Source organism: Callorhinus ursinus, unplaced genomic scaffold (assembly GCF_003265705.2).
Source record: "Callorhinus ursinus isolate GAN/ISIS: 27379988/994484 unplaced genomic scaffold, GSC_fseal_2.0 scaffold140, whole genome shotgun sequence".
NCBI classification, from domain to species: Eukaryota; Metazoa; Chordata; class Mammalia; order Carnivora; family Otariidae; genus Callorhinus; species Callorhinus ursinus.
This window is the reverse complement of record NW_027397202.1, coordinates 112,534-131,806: the sequence shown is the minus strand read 5'-3', so window position 1 is coordinate 131,806 and position 19,273 is coordinate 112,534. Positions and strand designations below refer to the sequence as shown.

The 19,273-nt window shown below is 56.8% G+C and overlaps 2 protein-coding genes across 2 annotated transcripts; both read right to left on the bottom strand.

Annotated features, from left to right (window-relative positions):
* Positions 1-7,117: 7,117 nt before the first annotated feature.
* Positions 7,118-13,489, bottom strand: MIOX (myo-inositol oxygenase). The gene is made up of 11 exons (XM_025858677.2): positions 11,244-13,489; positions 9,577-10,946; positions 8,982-9,062; positions 8,692-8,772; positions 8,407-8,569; positions 8,186-8,253; positions 7,959-8,068; positions 7,818-7,885; positions 7,676-7,725; positions 7,435-7,547; positions 7,118-7,338 (listed from the first exon to the last, which is right to left on the bottom strand). The coding sequence occupies exons 2-11, from the start codon at positions 9,595-9,597 to the stop codon at positions 7,230-7,232; spliced, it is 864 nt and encodes a 287-aa protein (XP_025714462.1). The 5' UTR covers positions 9,598-10,946; positions 11,244-13,489; the 3' UTR covers positions 7,118-7,229.
* Positions 13,490-13,638: 149 nt separating this feature from the next.
* ADM2 (adrenomedullin 2) lies at positions 13,639-15,110 on the bottom strand. Its single transcript, XM_025858629.2, has 3 exons — positions 14,988-15,110; positions 14,740-14,860; positions 13,639-14,122 (listed from the first exon to the last, which is right to left on the bottom strand). Exons 2-3 carry the CDS (start codon positions 14,847-14,849, stop codon positions 13,804-13,806), a joined length of 429 nt encoding a protein of 142 aa, XP_025714414.1. The 5' UTR covers positions 14,850-14,860; positions 14,988-15,110; the 3' UTR covers positions 13,639-13,803.
* Positions 15,111-19,273: the final 4,163 nt, after the last annotated feature.

Sequence of the window (19,273 nt, the reverse complement as noted above, 5' to 3'; positions counted from 1 at the left end):
CAAATAAAATATTTAAAAAAAAAAAAGTCAAAGGCTTAACCAACCTCGCCACCCAGCCACCCCGAGCATCCAACTTGATTTTGGCTCAGGTCATGGTCCCAGGGTCCTGGGTTCGAGCCCCGCATCGGGCTCCCTGCTCTGCGGGAAGCCTGCTTCTCCCTCTCCTGCTCCCCCTGCTTGTGTTCCCTCTCTCGTTTTTTCTCTCTCTATCAAATAAATAAATAAAAATCTTAAAAAAAAATCCTCGTTCCCCTTGGCTGCCATATTCCAACCCCTCCCTCCATGCCCTGTGCAACCGCTAATCTGTTTCTCTCAGGACACTTCGTATGAGTAGAATCATACAATTTGTGCCCTTTTGTGTCTGGCTCCTTTCACTCAGCATCATGTTTTTGAGATTCATTCAGAGCCTCACTCCTTTTTATGGCTGAATATCATTCCATCGTGTGTTTATACCCGTTTTGATTATTCATTTATCCACCAGTGCATGCTTGGGTTGCTCCCACCTTTTTCTGGCTGTCGGGAATAACGTAAGTGAACATTGATGTAAAGTATCTGTTTGCGTCCCTGTTTTCAATTATTTTGGGCCCACACATAGGAGTGGATGGGCAGGATCTGGCAGCCCTGCAGTGACCTTCCCGAGGAACCAGCAAACTGTTTGCTTTTACATTTCCTCCCTCCAGGCATGTACCAGGGTCCAAATTTATCCACATCCTCACTAACACTTGTTATTTCTCCTTTGTTTATTTATTTATTGGGTAATAATCACCCTAATGGGTATGAAATGGTATCTCATGATGGTTTTGGTTTTGCATTTGCCTAAAGATTAATGATGTTGAGCATCTTCCTGTGCTTTTTGGCCATTTGTATATCTTTGAAGAAACGTCTATTCAGGTCCTTTGCCTATTTTTTAATTGGTTTTTTGTTTTTTGTTATTGAGTTGTAGTTTTTTAATATATTCTGGATACTAATCTCTCATCAGATACATGGTTTGCAAATATTTTCCCATCTGCGGATTGCCTGTTCGCTCTCTTTATAGTGTTCTTTGGTCCCCAAAGTTTTTAATTTTTATGAAGTCCAATTTACCTATTTTTTCTTTAATTGCTCGTACTTTTGGTGTCATAGCCAAGAAATCATTGCCAAATCCAAGGTCATAAAGATTTCCCCCTATATTTCTTCTAAGAGTTTTATAGTTTCAGCTCTTACATTTAGGTCTTTGATCCACCTGGAGTTAATTTTTTCATGGTGTGAGATAGGGGTCCACCTTCATTCTTCTGCATGTGGACGTCCAGTTTTCTCAGCCTCGTTTGTTGAAAACACGGTGCTTTCCCCCATTGAATGGTCTTAGCGACCTTGCCAAAAATTAACTGACCATACAGGCGAGGGCTTATTTCTGGGATCTCTGATCTATTCTATTGGTCTATATACTTGTCTTTATGAGGGGACTACAATGTTTTGAGTACTGTAGCTTTGTAGTAACTTTCAAAATTGGGAAATGCAAGTCCTCCAGCTTGATTCTTCTGTCTCAGACTGTTTGGGCTATTCAGGGTCCCTTGAGATTCCATATTAATTTTAGAATGGACTTTTCTATTTATGAAAAAAAATACCATTGGGATTTTGATGGAATTGTGTTGGTTCTGTAGATTGCTCTGGTAGTAGTCTCATCTTAACAAAATTCAGTCTCCCAACCTATATGTTTTAATTTTCTGTCTTCTATTTAGATCTAGCAGGTTTGTTGTTGTTGTTGTTTCAGATTTAGCAGGTTTTAGCAATAACTCTGGAGGGTTCCATTTATAAACTTTAAATGCCTCAAATATTTTAACTGCTTTACAAATTTAAGTTATTTGTTAACCATTCAGTCGTCTGACCTAACAGTCTTCCCAAGCTTCAAAAAAAACATAATGAATGAACATACAAATCCAGTGAGCCAACAATTCTCTTGAATGTCCCTATACCACGAATAAACTAAGACTGACCATGGCCAAATCCTTGGCCTGGCCTGGCTTGGTGAGGACACACTGTGCCTGGACACAGTTCTGTTTGAGGGCCTACTCCCAGCTTCAGATTTGGAGTCCAGGGTGGCCAGGTTAGAACAGGGGCCCCGTAGCTCCCGGGGTAACACCATGTTTCTCCCCTTTCTGGCTTCCAGAAGGAGAGGTGGAGGAGGAGCTGTGTTGCCTCCTGCCCAGACTCATGAGAAGGCAGATCCCCCACCCACGGGAAATCTGACAGGACACCTAAACCCCTGGGGTGCCCAGGACCCTGGTGAATCCACCCTCCCGATCTGTATTCCCCACCCCCCACAAATGGTAGTCTCACTAATACAAGGCGGCCATTCTACACTCCGCACAAAAACCCTCGCTCACGCCAAGGTGCAGAGGCCCCCAAAATCTGGTCCATTCCTGCACCCACATCACTTCCAGGTTCCAGCTTGACACCTACCTTCCCTTGAGCTCAGTACAATTCCGTCTCGAAATTCTGCATTTCACAGGCTAAACTGTGAAGTTAGCCACCAGGAAAGAAGCCAAAAACTGGTTAGAGTTTGAAGGACCGCCGAGGAAAAAATACAGGTTGCGTCTATTTGAGCCCCTCTGCGTCTGTCTAGAGAGGGCGCTGCAGTCTTCCAGGGACGCCGGCCACTAGCCTTGGCAGTTCGCAGGCAGCCAGGGTCACCTGGAGCATTCCTTGGGCCCCTGGGTCCTGCACCGGCAGTCCGCGCCCTTGGAGGTCAGCTCCGCTCACACCTTGCTGGCCTGCTCATCCCGCAGCAGAGGCAGCAGCGGGTGGAGCCTTGCGCTCGGCCACGTCCTGTTCCAGAGAAGCACTGCTGTGTCTCCGGGGAAAAGTATTGCTCCCGTAAGAACCACATTCCACAATGCAGCCTTAGCCAGAGTCACCAGAACAGGCCACAGCACCATCACCGGGGGGCCCTGGGCGCAGGAGTGACAGACACCCACGTGCACCAGACGGCTCCTGGACACTCCTCCAGGCTCACCACAGGGGCACTGTCCACAAGCTGGCACCACGGCTGGGTCTTCAACCGTCTGCTCCATCATTCCACCCGATCCTTGAGTCGGGGTCACACACAGCAGCCTCCGCTTTGCATCTTTCACTCTGAAGAATGGCTTCAGCCAGAGGCAGTGTCGAGCAGGGTACCCTGGTGACGGGCGTTCACGAGGCAGTGCACAGTGATGCTGGAGGAAGCACAGGGGACAAGGGCAGCAAGTCCAGGGTGTCCATGATGACAAATCACCGCCCAACATCACAGACAGCGTCCACCATGGTGGTTGACTGCTGCCCTTGGAGGAGGCACACGCTGTGGGCTCTGGACTGGCCTGCTGGTGGCCCCTGAGTTTGGTGAGAAAGTTACACGTGGTTACACTCGCAGGTGGCCCCCATTTCTGCCCTCCTGGAACCCGTGCAGCAAGCGATGTGGTTCCCCCAAAAGGAAGTCTACTGGCGTCCAAGGACCAGGTCACCAGATCTCAGGACTCCTTTATATTCTTAAAAATTATTGAGGACCCCAAAGGGCTTTTGTTTATGAGGGATATATCTATCTATATTTACCATGTTGGAAATTAAACTGAGAAATTCTCTAGGACGCCTGGGTGGCTCAGTTGGTTAAGCGTCTGCCTTCAGCTCAGGTCATGATCCCAGGGTCCTGGATGGAGCCCCACGTTGGGCTCCCGGCTCATTGGGGAGTCTGCTTCTCCCTCTGCCTGCAGCTCCCCCTGCTTGGGTTCACACTTTCTCAGTCTCAAATAAATAAAATCTTAAAAAAAAAAAAAAAAAGGAAGAAAGAAAGAAAAGAAACAGGAGGGATTGGAAGGGTGCTGGAAGGCTAAGCCCCAGACCTCAGGAATAGACAGAACCAGTCTGCTAGAGCAGGAGGAGGGCTGCCTGCAGCAGGGGGAGGGTTCAGGGGCAGGAATGCCAGCAGGTTGGAGGAGAGCCAAGCCGCCCCAATGCCCTGGAGCCTCAGGCTCCTGGAGCCCAGTGAGGCCTGACAGTCCCCTGGGTGGACAGAAATATGGGACCTTGGCCCCCACTGCCCTCCCCCTACCCTGGGGCTTTTGGAGGTGGCCTGGTTATGGTCTGCAAGGGGCACAGAGAGGGTCTGGGGACCCTGGCACAGGAGCAAAGATGGCCTCTCCTACTCTGCACACTGGGGACCCTCCTCAGGGATAGATCAGGGTAGTAAATTTGGACCCAGAGAAGCAGCCTGCTGAGCACCTCCCTTCCCCACCCCAGCCTCTTTGGAGAAGGCAGAAAGACCTCAGCACACCCTCAAAGGCCCGTCACCGAGGACCCTTCCTTCCAGCCTTTCTAGTGCCCCCCAGCACCCCATGATGCAGCTCTAGGGAGGGACCCCCTCAGCACTCTGCACCTGCCCTGGCCTGAGCTCACAGGCTGAGAGGGAGTGTGGAGGAGGCCCCCCACGCCCGGGGAGGCTGCCCAGGGCAGGTTGCAGTCTTCCAGAAGGAAGCACACGTGAACTGGTGGCCGGGAGCAAGTCTCTGACACATCTGAGCCCGTGCTCTCCTGACGCCGGCACTCAGCAGGTGCACAGGTCCACGGGAGGAGCAGGGCAGTGAGGGCAGCCGCCAACGCCGCCGCGTCCAGCGGCCACACCAGGGGTTGGAGTGGAGGTGAACATTCAAGATTGTGTCTTTAGTCCCCAACACACGGATATGAAATACCATTTCTTACTCAAAGAGATCAGGACTCCTTGGAGAAATGGCAGATTCTAGGTCTGGGGCACCCTCCGTGGTAAGCCGGGAAAAGTCCCTGCTGGGGGCTACCCCCAGAACGTGCTGCCGCCAGTAGACCTGTGAGCTCACCCCTCCCCCATCTTTGCAGTATATGCACCCCACTTGCCTTCCCCACTCCCAGAAGCTGCTCCAAGAACACAGCCTTGAGATAGCGGTGTGGTGTCGAGCCCCTACACATGGTATGTGTGACTGGACCCCATTAAGGCCTCTGTACACATTTTTAAGATTCGATCCTTGTTTAAGTAGGCTCTACACCCAATGTGGGGCTCAAACTCACAACCCTGAGATCAAGAGTCACACGATCTACGACTGAGCCATCCGGGTGCCCCTAAACTTTTAAGACTCTAGCGGGCAAATGCAAAGATCGACTTGTGACCGCCCAAGACAAGCCTTGTAAGTTCCCTTGCTTAGAAACCTGCCACCTACCCATCTGCAGTGGCCTGTCTCTTCCATGATTCCCTGCCCTCTAAGTATGGAGGTTGGTTGCAGGTTACAACTGGGAAGCTCCCAAGGGGCTTGGGAACAAACAGCCGCCCAACAGATGTGCACATCAAATCCCTGGAATTTGTGAACACGACCTTATTTAGGAAAAGCATCTTGCAGATGTGATTAAGTGAAGGATCTGGAGATGAGATCATCCTGGGTTACCCGGACGGGCCCATCACTGGGTCCCTATAGGAGCGAGGCAGAGGGGCGCCAACGGGCGGAGAAGCCGTGTAGACAGCAGGGAGGCGCAGTCACAAGCCAGAGGACGCAGGCAGCCCTACAGCTGAAGCGGCAAGGAGGGACCCTCCCTGGAGCCCGTGGAGGGATCACAGGCCTGCCCAACACCATACCAGGATCTGACTTCTGGCTTCCAGAACTCGGGAGAATCCATTTTTATTTTAAGCCACCAAATGTGTGTTAATTTGTTACAAAAAGACAGGGAATTACCCACTCTGGGTGTCTTGTCACACCAGACAGCGGGATACCCACCAGAGACTATTGTCATGTCAGGAGGACCTAGGAGCCATCTGGAAGCTCCACCCCAACCCTGGCCGAGTGGAGTCCGAGCACTAGCGAGGGTGGTCACCCAAGCACGAATATGCTGAAATCTACACATTCTTTTTTTTTTTAAAGATTTTATTTATTTATTTGTTTGTTTACTTATTTGAGAGCGAGAGAGAGGGAAACAGCATGAGAGGGGTTAGGGTCAGAGGGAGAAGCAGGCTCCCTGCTGAGCCGGGAGCCCGATGTGGGACTCGATCCCAGGACTCTGGGATCATGACCTGAGCCAAGGGCAGTCGCTTAACCAACTGAGCCATCCAGGTGCCCAAAATCTACACATTCTTAACACAAAACAGACAAATGGATCACCTTTGCATGGTGCTAGGAGCTAACTCTTGCAAACTCTAAGTTAAGAGGAAGACTGGAGCCTTCACTTGCCTTTCCTACAGGAGCTAACCAAACAGCATTTCTCCATACTGCCTGGTTCTCTCAGATGAATGAGGGTGGCGGCCCAGGGGCCGGAACGTCACTGCTCTGCCTTCTCACGTTCTAATCTGAACTAAGTGACTCCCAACGCAGAGCTTGTGCTGACTGGATCAAGAATATGCCACACCGGGTGCCTGGGTGGCTCAGTTGGTTAAGCGACTGCCTTCGGCTCTCATGATCCTGGAGTCCCGGGATCGAGTCCCGCATCAGGCTCCCTGCTCAGCAGGGAGTCTGCTTCTCCCTCTGACCTTCCTCCCTCTCATGCTCTCTCTCTACCATTCTCTCTCTCAATAAATAAACAAAAATCTTAAAAAAATAAAATAAAATCGAAAAAAAACCCCATCAACAGAAGGAAACTCCCTGAGACAAATGATCCCTTTCTTCCGAGAAATAAGCTGCTAGAAGGTAGGGAGGAAGCCAGCGCTAAACCGTAGCACTGAGGGACATGTACTGGGCGGGGGGGGGGGGCACTCATACGAAGGAGGTTATTGGCCAACCGAAGATGTGGGCGCACCTCGGGGCACGGGGAGGGCCCTGTGCCTTCCCTTCATGCCTTAGGTTTGCTGCACTTAACCCATGCATTTGTTATACGAGGAGGTTTTCTGTAATCTGTTTTTCTAGCTATCGAATGTTTTGCTTCATCTTGTTTTTAGGGACACGGAGCCCAGAGCACTTGGTGACTGTTTTGAGAATGTGAGGACGGACAGGGCGACCCCAGGTTCTGATGCCAGAGCTGGAATAGTGAGCAACAGGTTTATGGTGGCAGGCGTGACGGGACACACGTGTCTAAGGAGCCACGTCCTGCCTCCCAGCGCAGAGTGCCCTGTTGCCATGACAGGCCCCCATCTCAGTGATGCTCAGGCTCACAGGCTGCTTCAAAGTCTTTATTAGCACTGAGCAGAGTGGTCAGGGCAGGGAGCGTTAACTTAGGTGTGCATGTGGAGTCCCAGGACAGCGGCCGTCCCCTCGGGCACCTGGCCAGGCTGGTCACCAGCTCAGCACACCAGGGCAGTACTTGTCGATGAGGCCCTGGTAGTAGGGCCGCAGTGCGTCCACATCTGGCAGTTCGGGACTCTTGGTGTAGAGGTCAAATTTGCTGCAGCAGGGGAGGGACCGTGCCCTGTGAGGAAGCCCCGGCCCCTTCAGTCCCCTGGTCCGTCCCCCCGCCAGCCCCCCACAGGGATGGCCATACTTAAACTCCTGCACCCAGGGAAGCATGGCCAGGTCCTGCTCACTGCACAGCTGCCGGTAGTCGCCACCCGTGTGCCAAGGGTAGAAGGAGTGGAATCGGACCATGTAGAAGGCCTGAGGGCAGAGGGAAGCCACGCCCAGCACGCTCCAGGGGGGCGGGGCAGGGCGATAGGGGCAGGGCGATAGGCGGGGCTTGCCGGGGTGGGGCGGGGCTCTTGGCTTGGGCCCTCCCCTCTACCTACCTCTGGGGGAAGAGAGAATTTGTTGAACTTCATCATCTGGTACATGTACTCTGTGGGAGATACGGTGTCACCCCCGGGGTCCCAGAGCCGTGGCCCCCACCGCGGACCCCATCGTCCCCACGGCCCGCCTAACTAGCCTCACCGTCATGGCCCCAGGACATGAGGACGTTCTCCAGGCCGCAGTGAGGCTGGTACATGCCGAGCTCCGTGCTGCAGGGAAAGATAGAGGGTGAGGGGCGTGGGAGCAACGTGCGGAGGAGGACCGGCAGCGGGGGAGCAGTACCTGTATCGAGGATCCTGGAGGTCCGGGTTGTCCTGGAAGGTGGAGTCACAGAAAACCACAGAGGCCTGGGGACGGCAGCCAACTGGGAAGGTGTCTCCAACGACCGCCCACTGCAGACACGCAGCCACGGTGGGTGTGACTGGCCTGCCCACACGGCAGGTTTCCAGAACCCTGAGCCCAGGCTGTCCCAGCCTCACCGTGCTGCACCCCTCCACCCCTGCCCTTACCTGGGGCTCCCCTGTCAGAACCAGGACCTTCCCCAGGTCATGCAGCAGCCCCACGAGATGGAACCAGTCTGGAAGGGAGAGGGACAGAGCAGGCTAGTGCCTGGGGGTGGCAAGACCAGGGCAGAGGAGGAGGAGGGGGCTTGGGGCTCAGGGGTGAGGCCAGGAAAGGGCCAAGACCCATTTGCCCTCCCACTGCAGCCCACCACGGGAGGGAGGTGCACCCTTGTCAGGGTGGGCTTTCCGGATGCCCTCAGCGGTCTGGAAGGCATGGAAGGAATTGGGGAAGTCCACATCTGGGTCCGACTCGTCCACCAGCCTGTCCAGCATGTCCACAGCTTCCAAGACGGTCATTTTCTTGTAGGAGAAGCCCCCAAACTGGGTGTGCTAGGCCAAGACGGGGAGGTCAGCATGGCCATGGGGTTGGCTGGATCAGGGCCCAGTCCCTCTCCATCCATCCATTCAGCCTGGGGAGGTGGGGACCGGCGGCAGAGGAAGCTGCCAAGTACCTTTTTCCTGACGAAGTCCACGGTCTGCTGCGTGTGCATAAGCTTGTACGTGGCAAAGACACGGTCCAGGAGTGGGCCAGACTGCAAGCCAGAGGGTTAGCCAGGAGGCTCAATCCCTGCCCTTCACACCTATGGGGCCCACTGCTCCAGTCTCCCAAGCTTGGGCCCAAAGGTATGAATGGGGGCGTTCAAGGGCGGACCTGGAGCTGTGCAAAGGGGCAGGTGCTGCCCTCTCCAGAGAAAGATGGGGCTGGGGTGGGGTTGGAGCGGGGCCAGGGTGGGGCCCTTACCGTGTAGTTGCGGAAGCTGCCCTTGTCTTTGGCCACCTCTGGGTCCACATCAGGCCGGTAGACCAGGGAAGGGTCTGGGCCCTGGTTGGGTGGGTGATTAAACCCATTTCACCATGATGCCAGCTCCATGAGGAAGCGAGGACATCCCCATGGGGACACCAGAGCCTAAGAGGTGGATCAGCATCGAGGCTGGCGATCAGCAGGCACAGCCCCTCCCAGGCACACCCGCCATCAGAGGCAACCTCGCTCTGGGTGTCCTTCTCTGCAAAGTGGATGTCAGCCAGATGCCTGCTTCCAGGGTGATGCAGGGGTGCACAGGATGCTGTGTGGGGGCGCACAGCACCAGCACCCAGCATCTCCTTCTCAGGACCTGGGTCTGCAGGGAGCCCACGGGTGGGGCTGCTGACCCTTGCCCCAGCTAAACCTAAACTGCAGGAGGAAGACAGGAAGGAGGGAGCCCTTTGACCGGGACCAGCAGACTGGCGGGAACCAGCTGGGAGAGGGTGGGGGGCTGCCACTCCTTCCCATGAGGGACAACTAGCCCCCGGGTGAGCAGTCTGTGGGGCCACATCTACGCTGGGTCTGGAGTACTCACCACAGCCACCTTCATCTTCATCTTGAGGGAGTAAAGTTGGCAGGTGGGGGAGAGTCCCACGGGCTGTGTGCCCCTATATATGCCCACAGGTTACATAAGAGACCGGACACCACCCAGCCCCTTGGCCTTGGCCCTCGGTAATGAGTGACCATCCACCGTCCTCCTGGCCTCAGAAGTTAATGTGTCAGCACAGGAGCAGTTCCCAGCACCCCGACCCAGGCCCCAGCCCCCTGTCCCTGACTTCAGCCTCCCTGGGCGACTGACCTGATTAGGACCCGGAGGCCGAGGCCGGAGTGAGTGTGCTGCCAGCCTCCTGCACTTCCCCCAAGGGTTTTAAACACCTCCCTGCCCACAGTAGGCCCCTCCCAACAGGTCGTGCAGACCCCAGACCCCACCCATCAACCTCAGGCCCTTGGGATTCTGGGAAGGGCAGGGGCTTATAGGAAGAGTTATTCTGACACTTGCTAAATGGGAGTGAAAGACTTTATTCACCACTATTGCAATAGGGGAGAGAGAATCTGGCAAAAGCAAAGACTGCCAGGGACTGACTGCCAGTGAGCAGAGCAGGGTCAGGGGATGGAAAATTGCTAAGGGCTGATATCAAGGGGGGGGGGCGGATTCTTGCTAAACCGGCTTACAGGATTCTTGCTAAAAGGCCGGCCAGGTGATCAGATCTCAAGGGCGGGGGCGGGGGTGGGGATTCTTGCTAATACTGGGTGAGGCCTAGTGGAGCCGCCCGGCTGGTTTGGTCAAGGGTGGGCTCTTTGTCTGGCATTTGAGGTGAGAGGCTCCATCCGGAGTCAGGGCAGAGATGAATTCAGCCAGCACTTACTGCATGGACCTGGGCTAGGCACCAAAGATGCAGCAGGGGCCTGACTGATACATACGCCTTCCTGGGAGCTGACATTCCCCAAGGAGGAGGCAGACACACAGCAAAACAAGTCATTGTTGCCTATCGGAAAGGCCGGTGCTCTTGAGAAAGACAGTGGGGGGGGGTCTGAGTATGGTCAGGTCAGGGAAGTCTGGAGGTGGACTGAGGGCAGTGGGTGACACTCAGGGTGTCAGTCTCCACCTGGTGGTGTGCGGGTCAGAGCACCTACTCAGCTTCACTGAGACAAGAAGGCTGTGGGGTTGGGGGCCTGCTCCTGCCTGTGCTGAGAATAAACTTGGGGGGAGTGCTGGGGCCCCCCACTTAAAATGGCAAGGTTCGGGGGGTGCCTGGTGACTCAGTTGGTGAAGCGTCTGCCTTCGGCTCAGATCATGATCCCGGGGTCCTGGGATCGAGTCCCGGGTCGGGCTCCCTGCTTCGCGGGGAGCCTGCTTCTCCCACTGCCGCTCCCCCTGCTCGTGCTCTGTCTCTCTCTCTGTAGCTGTGTGTCTCAAAGGAATAAATAAAATCTTTTAAAAAATAAAAGAGGGGCGCCTGGGTGGCTCAGTTGGTTAAGCGTCTGCCTTCGGCTCAGGTCAGGTCATGATCTCAGGGTCCTGGGATCGAGCCCCGCAATGGGCTCCCTGCTCGGCAGGAAGCCTGCTTCTCCCTTTCCCACTCCCTCTGCTTGTGTTCCCTCTCTCGCTGTCTCTCTGTCAAATAAATAAATAAAATCTTAAAAAATAAAATAAAATAGTGAAGTGCAACCTGCCTTCAGGACTCTCCCAGTGCTTGACACATGCTGTGTCATTTGCTTGTTTTACCTTTGAGCTTCTGCCTCCTCCCACTAGGATGTCAGGTGGGGGGTAATCGCTAATGTTTCTCAAATGCTCAACAAACAATGCTGAAGGGATGGAGGGGGCTCCAGGGAGGTGACTGGAGCCGTCACCCAAAAGCAGGTGGTGGCTTGGACAGAAAAAGGAGAAAATGACCAGCGCACAGCATTTGTCTGAGGAAGATGCGGCTGGTGGGCGCTCTGGGGGAGCTCGGGTGCTGCCACTGAAAGTCCAAGTTGGGCATCAGGTAGGTGGCCCCGGCGTGGCCTAGAGCTCAGGGGCCGGGTAGATGCCACATGTCACGGCACAGGGATGCCTTGAGGTCAGCAGTCCATCCTGCTTTGAGGAAAATCTACCCTGCACTTTGGAATGGCCCAGCAAGGGTACAGGGCATGGGATCCTGGGGGTCTGGCAGCTCTGACCAATGAGGACGGGACAGTGTGGGGGGTGTCCCCAGCAGAAAGAACATCCTGTGCGGAAGACCGGACCACACACAGACCCAGGACTGGAGCCTGGGGGGGTCTTGGCCACGTGGCCCTCCTGACTGTCCGGCTTTGACCTCCTAGACCCCTTGTCTCCCTCTCTCCCCAGTCCCCCTCACCAGGCCCGCACTGCCCGCTCTCCCTGCCTGCCCTGCTGACACCCTTCGGTGGCTCTGAGGGCCGGCCCACTGGCCTCTCCCGCCCTCAATCACACTCACGCTAGTTCCAGCCTCTCTTAGGTGCTTTGGCGGGGGGTGGTCCCCAGCCACACCCACTCCTCCTGTGGCCTTGGGGCCTTGGTACTCTCAGCTCCTTCCCCCTGCGACCCTTGCAACCCTCAGACCTACGCTTCCTCCAGGCAGCCTTTCCTGCCTGCCTTGCTCTGCTTCCCACACAACACGGACCACCCTCACTGCAGGGCAGGAACCTGCCGGAACTGTCCTCACAGGACCCAATGGAGGGAAGATGCCTTACCTGGCCAGGTGATTCCCAAGCCAGAAGAGCAAGTACAAGGGTAGGAGCCCAGGCGGGCGTTTCCAGGAGCCTCCCACCCTTCGGAGGCCCAGGGTCTCTGAGGGGCAGGCCTGCCAGCAACCCAGAGCACCCCTGACCTCTGTGGCTGTGGTTTCTGCTTCTAGAGGTGGGAGAACAATAGCACTAGTGCTCTCCTCACAGGGTGACCGACATGTGTTGGCAGATTAAGTGCTGTTACGAGTGTTTGCCGAGTACTAGAAACCACCTTTCTCTTGGGGCGCCTGGGGGACTCTGATGGTTAAGCGTCTGCCTGCTGCTCAGGTCATGATCTCAGGGTCCTGGGATCGAGCCCCATGTCGGCTCCCTGCTCAGTGGGGAGCCTGCTTCTCCCTCTCCCTCTCCCTCTGTACTCTCTCTCTCTCAAATAAATAAATTAAAAATCTAGAAAGAAAGAAAAAGAAGCCACCTTTCTGAACACTGGGTCATGCCCATATGATGTGGGGGCGTCCGTGATGAGGGACTAGCAAAGGCTCAGGGATCACAACACGCAAAGGCCCGACCTGGGGTGATATACACCAAAACAGGCCAGAGATCCTGTTCTAACCTTTAAAGGGCAATCTACCTCCCCAAATTCTCGACACACCTGCTCCAGCCTCCTGCTGTCCCCGTGCCTGCCCCCAGTGCGTCCCCAAGCTGGGCAGGGTGGGGTCAGGGAGACTCTGTTGCCTGCAGCGCCCCCTACCCTTGTCTGGCCCTCCCACCCCACCCGAGGTGGTGACGGTTCTGACCTCATTGACCTATTTGGGCTGGGAAATCTTGCCCCCACCCAGCCCCACCCTGCCCTGAGGGATGGGAAGGGGCGCTCTGCTCTGGGCTGTCCTGCCCCCAAATGCCCCAGTATGCCTCCAGAACCTCTACGCCCTCTCCCAGTCTCCCCAGCTACCTGGCTAGAGATCCAGGGAGGGGTCTCCATTTTCACCTAGGCTCCAGAGAACATAGCTCCCAGCAGACCTGTCCTCCCTTTACCCTGGCCCTGGGGACGGGGACCACAGTGGGGCCCTCCTGCCTGCTTCCCTCCCAGTCTCAAGGGCACAGGGAGTGGAAAGGCTAGGGACCTGGGACAGGCAAAGTGTGCATGCCCAAAGCCAGGGTTGAATCTGATGCTGTCAGGACTGGGGGGGGGGGGAGGGGGGGGGGCGGGGTCATGCTGGGCCAACTGGTGCTTGCCCAGCATGGCCCTGGGTATTCAGGACCCTGGCTTCTGCTCCACATCCTTGGGCAGACCCTGCCCCTCTGAAACCCTTTTCAGGGGTACAGACTCTGCCTGCAGATCTCCTTGGGTCTATACATGTGCATGGGTTTCCGCGTCCAAAGCTATTTAAGGTTGCTTGCTACAGAATCTGGTGGGGGTGGGGTGGGCTGGGAGTTGCCTCCAGGGCCTGCACACTGGTTACTGAGGTGTGCAGGAGGTCCAGGGGGCTGGGTGGGGACTGGGGGCCCAGATGCAGCTCTGGGATTGAGGCGCAGCATCCCGGCTGGGCCAGGCATGGGTATGGCCAGCTCCGCGTCAACCATAGCTGTGGGGGCTGCTGGGGTCCATGGGGGCTGAGTCCCGTGGGCCAGCTGACCCAACCAGCTGCCAGAGGCGGTGGCTGAGGTTCTGCACCTGGCAGGTGCCCAGCACACAGCCCACCCGCAGGAGCTGGGCTCGGGACCTGCGGGGACCCAAGTGCCGGTGGAGGCCATCCCGGAGAGGCCGACCCGTAGCGGGGGCTCGGCTGGCGCTCCTCTGTGGCTGGAGGGCCTGGTGTAGCTTCCAGACCACACGCCGAGGTGTAGGGTGTTGAGGCTTCAGGCCACTGGAAAGGGTCCTGGCTGGGGGCTCCCTGCAGAGGGGAATGGAGGAAGTAAACCTGTTGGCCCAATCTTTCAGGGACCCCCCTCAAACCCACCCACTTTCCCCTCCACACAGGCTTGGGGTCATTGGCAGGGGAAGCCCAGGATCCCTTGGGAGCTCTGGGCTTGGGTCCTGGCTCTCAGCCACCTCAGCAGCCCAGGTCACATGTCCATTCACCTGTGCCTCCCTGGGCAAAGGGCAGTGCTGGCCTCTGTGGGTCACTATGTTCATGACCTGTGTGCCCCCCCTTCCCAGCCCTCCCCTTGGGGTGGGGTGGGGGGCGGTGGGCACTCTCGGGGGATCCCTCCAGCCTCCCCTCTCCTAGCCAACCTCTCCTTAAGGGGGTTGCTCTGCCAATGGGGGAGGGGAGGGCCCTAGGAGAGAGGCAAACAAAGAGGGGCCTCTTGCCCTGCTCAGGATTTGCTGAAGGCATATTTTCTGGCCCTCGATTTAGGAGGTAAGCCCTGGCAGCAGGTGGGGGGTTTCCCCAATGCTGGAGGAATGGGAGGAGGGGGGTACGGGGAGCGGAATGGAGGGCGCCCTCCCCAGGCATTCTGGTTTCCTTCCCTGCGGGCCACGGTTTGGGCTGGTGTGAACCCCACTCACCTGGGTGGGGCAGGCTGCTGGCTCCGGCCCAGGCTGCGGGACAGCGTGCCTGGGAGCAGCAGGTAGAGCAGGCTGATGCAACCGAAGGTGACCGTCAGGAGCCGGGCCATGGCGGGCGGGGCTAGAGGGAGTGTGAGCCAGGCAGGTGTGGGGGACCGACGGCCCTCACCTCCAGCCACCCCTTTCCCCGGCCTGTTGGGAAGCCTTGGTGATCAAGGGCAGAGGCGTGGGGACAGGCAAGCTCGTACCTATGTCTGTCGGCGAGTAGGTGTCAGGCGAAAGGCGGGCCGGTAGGTCTGCTGTTGGCTGGGCAGGGAGCACCTGGTGGGTGGGGAAACTCCTCAGTCAGTCTGTGGTCTGTGGTTGGTCAGGGTCCTGCTTGGGACCTGGCCTCAGCACCTCCAGAACTAAATAGTCTTTCCAGGAGGAGGCGGAGCCGGATGCTCCAGCTGGGCGGGGAGCCCGGCCCTCCCGCTCCCTACTCCTGCCCAGCCCGCTGGGTAGCACGGAGGGTGCAGAGAAGGGGGGTAGCCTGACAGGAGCCCCATCCCGCTGCGAAGTGCTCCAACTGGCCAGGGACCCTAGCGGCTACCAGCCTCATCTCTGGCGCCTTCTGGTGGAGAGCACTGTCCTGGAGCCTGGGAATCTTCCAGGCTGAAGGAGTGGGTGTTGGGGGTGCAGTCAGCTAGGCCGGGTCCCACCCCTAGATGTCTGCCCTGATGAGCGGCCTGGGGCCCTGGCTAGAATCACTGCGGGGGAAGAGCAGCCAGCTAGTCAGTTCCTCACAGAGGTGATTTGGAGACCCTTCCTCCAGACCCCCTCACAGCTGTGTTCTGAAAAATCTCCACCCTCTTTTCCCCTTTTAATGAAGTATTAAATGGTTTTTGTAAGAAATTTAAACAACTAGAAAGTGAGACCCCTGCATTGCCACCCACTGTGGATTCTTCTGGGTGGTCACCGCCTGACTTCCTCTCACGCACACTAGTGTATTTCACGAGGGGCAGGTGGTGGTGTGTCTGTGTTACACGGGCATATGTAAGTAAAGACGTATGTAGAGAGAGAGACCGCCATTCTTTCTTGTGCTTGGCCCTCCTCCAATGTGTAGGTGTTCTGTAACTTCTTAATTGATCTTTTGTTAATGAGCAATTAGGCCTTGTCTGGTCTTTCCAAGAGCAAGAACCCTTCTGTTGTGAGCTCAGAGAAGTGTCTGGATGGGATATTTTCCTAGAAGTAGAAATTCTGGTTGAAGGTGAAGCTGTGTGTTGACCAATAGTACCAGCTGTTCTCCACAAAGCCGTCCACTCTCAACCGATAACGGGCTTGGCTTTAGCCATTCTTGGGTCTTTGTCTATCTGAGAAGGGACAATTACCCCCCCCCCCCCCATGTTTCTTTGATCATCTGAGCATCTCTGTGTCCACTCACATCTCCTCCTGTCTTAGCTGCTCCAGTTCTGTTCCCTCTGTCAAGTCATCACGGATGACCTGGTCACTCTGTTCCTCCTGCTGCACACATCATGGGAGCTCAATAAACATTTGCTGGGTGAATAAATCAACAAGTGTGGAACGCATGACATATTAAAGAGCTTGGTTTACATCCTGAAGAAGGTAGGGAAGCATCAGCAGCTATTCCGGTTTCTATTTGTTTATTTATTTTTACCACCTGGGGGAGGAGAAAGTGTGAAGCCATCACATTTATATTAGAAAAGTGCCTGAGGGCGAGCAGATGGGTCTGCAGACGGGTCTGAGAGAAACTGAGCGACACTGGGGGTCGAGGAGGGTCAGCCCTTCTGTTTGCTGATGCAGGGAGCCCCTAGTGAGAGAGGGTAGGGTTTGGCTGCCTGGGGTCATCCTGGCAGACGTGTCTGGCTGCCCTCCAGCCTTGTGGGCCTGGGGCTGAAGGGAGGGCCAACCTGGAACACAGATCTGGGAGTTTCACAGATGGCAAGGCTCTGGGAGGCGAGAGGTGTGGTGAGCTCTGCCCCCAGACAGTGCAGACAGAGGACAGAAGCCGCACGCCAGCTCTGGAGGGACAACCAGGGAAGGGGTGGGCAGAGGACCCCCAGGGAGCCTGCCCCTCCACCAATCTGTCCGCCACAGTCACCAGTGCCACTTTCTAAAACTCAAAGGTGATCGTACTACTTATCTCTCCAATAAAGAAGAAACTAAATCAAAATTCCTTGCCTCTGCAAGATTTTTTTAATCTGGGAAAGTGAAGGTAGACCTCAGTGCAGTTCATAGGCCTGTGGGTCACTGCATTCTTTCAGAATACTTGCTGCCACCATGGGCCTGTGGTCCTGTCTCCCCCCACCAAACCCACAGATGCATGGGGTATCTTCTGGCCCCCAAGTCTCAGCCTGGCCGCTTATTTTGCCCCTGTCCCTGATGACTGGATGAGAGGCCCCTTCTGTGGCCCCACAGCCCCTGGATAGCACATCTTGCAGTCCTTACTGTCTGTAATGGTGTGTGTGTCCTCCAAGGGGAGACCCAGGGCTACCTTCAGTTATGCTCAGTTGCAGGAGCATGCTGGCCTGTGGAATTTCGCAAGAAGCCCAGAGGTTTCCCTGGCAAGTGGGGACTGGGCCACAGGAGGAAGGTGGTGCTGATGATGTTGGAAGAATGCTTTAGAGAAGAAATTTGTGTGGGGCAAGAAAAGCGAGGGTGGAGGCTGGCTGGGCAAAGAGCTTGAAGAGAGGTTTTGCTTGAATGTTCCAAGGTGGGGAGACTGAGTTTAATCCTCATGGCCAGCATCTGTAGAGAGGGCATGAGTGAGGATGGGGGGCATTGATAGGGAACAGCAAGCGGTGGGGAGGAGGGTGGGAGGGGCAGAGCCTCAGTGGTAACTGTGGAAGGAGGAGTTGTGGTGTGAGGGGGCAGACTTGGGGTTTGCTAATGCGAAACAAGGCCTCCCCTCTGATGGCTTTGTTTTCTCTATGAAGGAGGGGCAGTGGGGTCAGAGACTCCCCGGACATCAGCAGGCCGGGAAGTGGGGGGAATGCCCATGGTGTCATCATGGCCACTCTGCACTATGGGGTGGTACAGGACTGTGCGTGGCTGGGGTTTGCCAGATGAGGACAGTGAAAACAAAGTCAGAGAGGCCGGGGGCTGACAAGGACATGGGCAGGATGAGAGGTGATGGGAGCCACAGTGGGTGGGGGTAAAAGGCAGGAAGGAGGAAGCCAGGGAGATTCACTCCCTGCAAGAGGGCTGAACCTGCTGGAGAGAGGAGGTGACGGGGCAGGCCTGGTGCCCCGGAGGAGGTGACATGGACAGTGCAGTGGTCAGGAGACTTGATGGTGAGAAACTCAGTGGGGATATCAAGGTCTAGAAGGGACACCAAGCCTACCCTCGACCCTAAGGCACCTCTGAAAGGGCTGCAAGGAATGGGCTCCTCAGGGCACGAGGGTCGGGGCGTGGGGTGCAGGGTCTCCACAGTCTCTGAGGGACAGCCAGCCCTGGACTCAGGCGCCAGGCCAGAGGATTTGCCAGGGACCCTGCCTGCCCAGGCACAGCTCGACGGTGTGGTAATGTGGTGGTGAGGACCTTTTTGGGTATAAGTGACAGAAACCAACTCAAGCCACCTGGGGCCAAAAGGAGGGCTTCTCAGCCTATGGGCCCAATACCCAACAGAAGCAGAGGTGTGGCTGGGCCTGAGCCCCAGGACCGGGAGCAGAGGGAAGCGAGCGCCTGGTGGGATCTCTGGGTTCAGCTTCATTCATTCTACGGCTGGCTCCTGCAAGGGAGGGGCACATGGACGTGGGCAGTCTGTTCCTTTCTAGCTCTTGTGCAGCCACGCATCTAAAAGCAAGCCCAATCCTGCCAGCCCCCTCCCAGCTGACCAGTGAGCGGCCCGAGGCTCCCTCCACCTCTCCAGCTCCTCTCCCAGCACGTCCTGCCCTAGACTCCCGTGTCCCCCTCGCCCATCCCTGTGCCCCGGCGGGGAGGTCCGGCCGGTCCTCGCCCCTGAGGGTGGTGCAGCCAACTCCCAGGCACCGCACCCGGCCTCCAGGTGCTCTCGGCTTAGGACGCTGCTCTTCACAGCGGGACCGGCAGCGCACCTTGTTAAAGGACACCCCACCCAAGGGGGGCCCGAGCCCTCCTCGGGCCGTGAATCCCAAGGGCAAGTCCTGAGTTCTCGCCCGCAATCCCCAGATTGGCAGCCCACGAGGGGACGGCCCCGGGCTCGTCCTGTGCCCCAGGCTTGGGAGATCTGGTGGCAGGCCCGGGCCCTTCTGCCTTCCTCCAAACTGGCAGCGCCAGCGTACAGCGGGATCCCCGGGAGCTCCCAGGAGCGAGGCCCGGCCGGTCTCCACCCCGGCGTCGGAGCCCGGAACTCCAGGCCACCTCCGACCCCGGCCGCGCCTGCCGCTGACCCGCGCGAGCCGCCGTCGCTGTCAGCGCCCGGGGGGGCGGGGCCGGGAGGGGACCCGCCCCCGGGAACCGAGCCCGCGCCGACTGGCCCAATAGGAGCGTGTAACTCCGGGCCCCGCCCATGATGGGGGCGGAGCAGGGCCGCGCAGGCGCACGGCGCGGCCGG

Excerpts from the sequence above, each read along its gene's own strand:
- ADM2 (XM_025858629.2), bottom strand. The coding sequence starts at position 14,849 with ATGGCCCGGCTCCTGACGGTCACCTTCGGTTGCATCAGCCTGCTCTAC. Across the intron at positions 14,123-14,739 it reads CAGCAGCCTGCCCCACCCAG|GGAGCCCCCAGCCAGGACCC; the intron begins GTGAGTGGGGTT and ends TCCCCTCTGCAG.
- MIOX (XM_025858677.2), bottom strand. The coding sequence starts at position 9,597 with ATGAAGATGAAGGTGGCTGTG. Across the intron at positions 9,063-9,576 it reads TGAAGATGAAGGTGGCTGTG|GGCCCAGACCCTTCCCTGGT; the intron begins GTGAGTACTCCA and ends CCACCCAACCAG. Across the intron at positions 8,773-8,981 it reads GCAGCTTCCGCAACTACACG|TCTGGCCCACTCCTGGACCG; the intron begins GTAAGGGCCCCA and ends TCTGGCTTGCAG.